Source organism: Notolabrus celidotus, chromosome 18 (genome assembly GCF_009762535.1).
Source record: "Notolabrus celidotus isolate fNotCel1 chromosome 18, fNotCel1.pri, whole genome shotgun sequence".
Classification (NCBI taxonomy): domain Eukaryota; kingdom Metazoa; phylum Chordata; class Actinopteri; order Labriformes; family Labridae; genus Notolabrus; species Notolabrus celidotus.
In genome coordinates this window covers 29,551,285-29,556,718 of record NC_048289.1, presented here as the reverse complement: position 1 = coordinate 29,556,718, position 5,434 = coordinate 29,551,285, and the positions used below count along the sequence as shown (strand labels likewise).

Sequence of the window (5,434 nt, the reverse complement as noted above, 5' to 3'; positions counted from 1 at the left end):
GGAAGGGCTGTTTTCCACTTTTACAACGGTCCCTGAATGCATCTGCAGTGACAGGCGCACCGGACAGCTCCTATATTTTAACTTATGTTGTCTTAAACCGCTGTGAGGGGGAGGAGAGATGATTGACAGCTCGCTGAAGAGACGGCCTTGTCGTGAGCGATTCGTTTGTTTGATAAAGAAAACAAGAGGAGTTTTTTAAACTCACACAGTTTCATAAGAGATATCAGTTTGTCCACAGGGGGCGCCAAAATCAACACTAACAGAAAGTTCCTTACAGGAGCTTTAATAAAATACTAAACGTCCCTGTTAAGGAAGAGGAGGAAGAGGAGGAGGAGGAGGAAGTGATCTCCGACACGGTTAAATCAGACATCCTGTCAGACGAGTCACAGAAGCTGACGGTCCGGTTTTATTTCTCTGTAATGAAATCAAACTGTCGGAGCAGGCGGTGCGATGGAGTCTGGGTTCTTTCACTTTTGAATATCTGATGTTACCTGTGCTCATTTTATTACAAAACATTAACACAAACTTTTAAACATCATCCTGACTTTAAACATGATTCATAATAATAATAATACTTATTATTATTATTATTATTATTATTTTTTTTTTTTTTTTTTATACTTTTTATATTTCACCCAAAGATGCATCACTCTTCATCGCCTCTAACACACCCACTGACTGATCCTCCTCTCCTCTCTCTCCTAGCCGGGACGAACGTGACGGACGAGGAGCTGGACTCGATGCTGGAGAGCGGGCAGACGGATGTTTTCACACAGAACGTGAGTTCATGAGGTTTTAACTCTGAAAGGGAAAGTGATTCTTGGCCCCGATGTGAGAAACCACATCACAGCCTGGCCTGCCGCAGTGAAACTCTCTCACGGCTGCAGCAGGTGTTTCCTGTGAGAATTAGTGACAGTCGTACTGAGTATAACCCACATGTTGACACGCTGTTCACTCTGCTGTTTCCTCTCTGAAGCTGAAACTGGACGACAGACGTGGTAAGCATGAAGAGAGTCGTGTGGGGTCTTAGACGTGTGTGTAGTCCTCCTGTAGTGAAGAGTGAAGAGTCCCGCTGGCTTTTAATGCACAGAAGAAGAAACATGAAGTCGATTATCAGAGTATTCCCACATTACACAACTTCATATCACTACTGCATTTCAGAGGGAACAGACACTTTCTATTATACGACAGTCAGAGTTTCCCACACATGAACATCAACTAGAGTGCATCACTCTGCAGCCCTCACACACATGCACACACATCAAAGTAGAGTCTGTATCCTCTGTTATTAAACACACTGACCCAACATCAAGACCGGATCAGATCCAGTCCCATCTTACAGACAGGACTCAGTCTGATCTCATCTTGATCCACCATGAGCAGAGCACTTTGCAGCATTTAGCAAGTTACAGTGGCAAGGACAAACTTCCTTTAACAGGCAGAAACCTCCAGCAGGACCAGACTCATGTTAGACACACATCTGCTGAGACCGTGTTGGAGAGAGGGATAGAGGGAGATGAAGAGAGAGAGAGATGATAGAAGTGAGGGACTGATTTTGATGCTCCAGACGATAGAGGCGGTTCCCTTAAAAGTTCTTTGTTAGAATTAAAACTTAATGCTTCTCAAAGTTCTGACCTTGTGACGTCTGCAGAGGAGCATCAGTTATACCCAAGCTGCAACCTCCTGTCTAAAAATATGAGTCCAATGTGGAAGTGCTAAAAACTGCAGTTCATCAAGGATCCACTTGAGGCTGGCTCTGGAAGTACAAGAAACCACATACACACCAATTCAAAGAAGCCGATCTTTACAGCAGAAATAAACATGTTTACAGTCTGGTTCAAAAGACGACTGTAGTCTGGATAACTCATTTCTTGATCGGCACACACTGTACGGGGACATTGAGATTACCAGTCTTCCAATGAGAGGCCCAGCTGACTTGATTGACAGGCGGGAACACTGTAGCTGTTGGCGAGGAGGCTCAAACTCCACCTCTTCACGTCACACTGGCTCGACAGCAGCAATATGGCTGCCGCCGACAATTGGCCTCAAAGCAGCTCTTCAGAAACAGATGGGTGACATCACGGATACTACGTCCATATTTTATACAGTCTATGATTCCTACCAAGAGATGTTTCCTCTGGGCTGCTTACCACTCAGATGATTTCATCATGAGTTCTTATTTCGTAACGTCTCTCTCAGCAGGAAACTGAATCTCTTTGAGTTGGAGACAAACAAGAGATTTTGGAAACACTTTTTAAAACATTTTATCAACCAAAGAGCAAAAACTGGAAGAACAATGGACAAAGTAATCACAACAGGAATGTTCGTTAGCTGCTAAACTAATATTCTTATTCTCAAAGTTCTATTGTTTGGGTCATGTTCACCTTTATTGATCGGACAGCTGAAGAGAGACAGGAAAGGTGGGGAGCAGAGAGCAAGGGAGGACATGCAGCAAATGAACGAAGCCAGGGGTCGAACCTGGGACCGCTGTGAAGAGGACGACAGCCTCTGTGTAAAGGGCGTGTGCTTAGACTGCTGGCGCCCCTTAGCTGCTATTTGAAGCCGGCGTTGCATTTTAAAAACTTGAGAAACACCTTCAAAGACCTGCGTGTGTAGCAGCACTTTTTAAGGACCCCTCCAGTTTACTTTGTGGTGCTTTAGAGAGCCCTAGACCCGCAGTTTTGGAACCCCTGAGATAAAAACCCTTTGTTTAGGTAAGTTCTAAATAAAGACTTTCACATGGTCGTATGATTCTCATATCTGATCTGTTGTAGATGATTTTTGCAGCCGGTATAAACACACCCTCTGTCCACAGATCCTGGTGGATGCTAAAGCTACAAAGCAGGCCCTGAATGAGATCGAGTCCCGACACGACGAGATCCTGAAGCTGGAGAGGAGCATCAGAGACCTGCACGACATGTTCCAGTACCTGGCCATGGAGGTGGAGGCTCAGGTAAAAAAAACTACACGCTGATGAAGTCTAACACGTGTTCGGGTGGAGGGTGAAGATGATGTGACTGTGGTGTCTTCTTCCTCCTGCAGGGGGAGATGGTCAACCGGATTGAAAACAACATCAACCAGTCGACTAACTACGTGGGGAAAGCGAAAGACAACACGGAGAAAGCTGTAGGGTATCAACAGAAAGCACGAAAGGTACGTAATGAGTGAATCCTCACGATGACGTCACTTTGAGTTACTGGAAACACTCCCAGAGGGAAGAGTGTGTCTGCTCTCCTCTCTCTCTTCAAACCTTTAACTCAGCTTCTACATGTTTGAGGGTTTAAATCATGAATACTTCGCCCCTCTCCTCAAAGAGAGACGGTTTCATGTTTTCAAAGTGTGTGTTTGACTCTTGGAGCGATGTGCACCTGAGCTGTGAACATCCCTCTGATGTCACTAACCCTGCCTCCAGCCTGAGTGTTCATGACCCTGTTTGTTTGTCTCTCTCTCTCTTCCTGCAGAAGAAGGTCTGGCTGGCGATCTGCTGTGCCATCCTCCTCCTCATCCTAATCATCTCATTGGTCACAACGTTCGGCACCTAACACCCGGCAGTGAGAGTTCCTGTAATCCGGTCCGGCAGAAGCACATCCTGGTTTCATGTAAATAATCCCAGCCGACAGGACGTCAGTGGATTCTGTCCGCTCCATCGCCCCCCTCTGCCCCATCACACAGACGCCACATGTCCTCGTTTCGTTTCGAGTCGCTCTCCGTTTCCTCCTCACTGACGCTACAATCGTGCCTGCATTACCTCTCCCACTCTAAGGGTAGTGCTGCTGATATTTGGACCTCCCTCTCTCTCTCTCAGATTCTGGAGCGACACACGAAGCCCAGGACGAGTTCTGAACTGTTACATCAGCGTGTCTTTCCCTCTTCACGAAGAGGACTGAAGTGGCCTTGAGCAGAAGCACAATGCAGTGCGGCGCCGGTCGTACTGCACTCAGGAAAAAGTGTGCGATGAAACTTGTTACGTTGTTGTTTTGGATAAATTTGAGATGTAAACAACGATTGTAATAAAGTAGGGATTCTTTTATCGGCGGTTTGAGTAAATAGTGGATTAATATAATTGTACATAACCTATAATGTTTGTGATTAAGACAGATTTTTTAAACTTGAAACTGCCTTCCTGTAACAAGTGTAAATACAGATGTTTTTTGTGAAATAGCAGCCCCCCCCCCCCCCTCCTCTTCTTTATTTTAAATTGTTTTACAAAAAGTGTCTCAACACTGCAATACGCGGCCCAAGGCCCTGGTTTATTATTTTTCCCACCAGTTTGTATTTATGATCTGTGTAAGCTGCTGCTACAGGAAATAACACATAATGAAATCTGTTCTTCTCCTCTGTGTGAACAGCCGAAGACGAGGGTGTCATGTTGTGCACTTACATTGTCAAGAAGGGATGGAGTGAGTTTTTATTCTTGTTTATATTATGTTTGAATTCACACAGCAGTGTTTCAGCTGAGAGAGTCCTCTCAGAGTGTCCCAAACTCCCAGCGTAGACTTTAGTTTCCTTTAACTGTTTGTCAAACTGTGCGTTTACCTCTCTACTTAAAGGGATTTATCGGCACATAAAGGAACATTTTAATTAGTTATTTCATCAAGACACTAAGAAAGAGAATCTCAGTCACTCAAAGTCGAAGCTGATTTATGAAAATGTCTTGTTATTGAGTTTAAAACTCAAAGATATTTGGTTTAAATTTATATTTGAGAGGCTTAAATCAGCGTTTGAATCCACTTTAGTGTTAAAATGACTTCAATGATCAGTCAGTTATCATAATAGACTTGTAGACTTCAGCAGCTTCACAGTTTGAACGACTAGTTCATGAAAATAAACCTGTTCATATCCTCGCTCCAGTGTCTGTTTGAAACAGAGAAAGCTTCGGCTTTGCTGCTGTTCAATTTTGCATCACTCATTTTAATCTAGATGTTTTTAAAATAAAATACAGACATGTTATATCCCTGTTTGTGTTGTATTATTTTTATAACATAGTTTTTTGTTTTTTTTTAAGTTGTATTTTTTTGCCTTTTTGCCTTCATTGTATAGGACAGCTGAAGAGAGACAGGAAACATGGGGAGCAGAGAGCGGGGGAAGACATACAGGAAACAGTCGACCGGCCGGGAATCGAACCGGCGACCCCTGCAACGAGGACTGCAGCCTCCGTACGTGGGGCGCCTAGGCTACCAGTGCCCCATTTTTATAACATGTTACAATGTTACAATGTCATTTAGCAGACGCTTTTATCCAAAGCGACGTACATACGAGAACAAGAACAACACAAGCAAAGATCTAGACAAGAGGAAACAAGATCAGTGAGAGGAACAAAGAGCTTCAAGTCCATTTGGGTGCAGGTACTGCCAAGCAGGGTAAAGGCAATGCACAAAGTAAATAAGGAACATCTACAATGAAGCAACCAAACAATTTAAGACCTTCCATTATC

At 44.0% G+C, this 5,434-nt stretch overlaps 1 protein-coding gene across 1 annotated transcript in view; it reads left to right on the top strand.

Annotated features, from left to right (window-relative positions):
- Window positions 1-4,952, top strand: part of stx4 (syntaxin 4) — a 12,767-nt gene extending 7,815 nt beyond the window's left edge. The window contains exons 7-10 of the mRNA XM_034708303.1: window positions 706-779; window positions 2,816-2,953; window positions 3,043-3,153; window positions 3,462-4,952. Of these exons, the coding sequence (XP_034564194.1) occupies window positions 706-779; window positions 2,816-2,953; window positions 3,043-3,153; window positions 3,462-3,542 (404 nt within the window). The 3' untranslated portion in view covers window positions 3,543-4,952. The remainder of the gene's footprint in view (window positions 1-705; window positions 780-2,815; window positions 2,954-3,042; window positions 3,154-3,461) is intronic.
- Window positions 4,953-5,434: the final 482 nt, after the last annotated feature.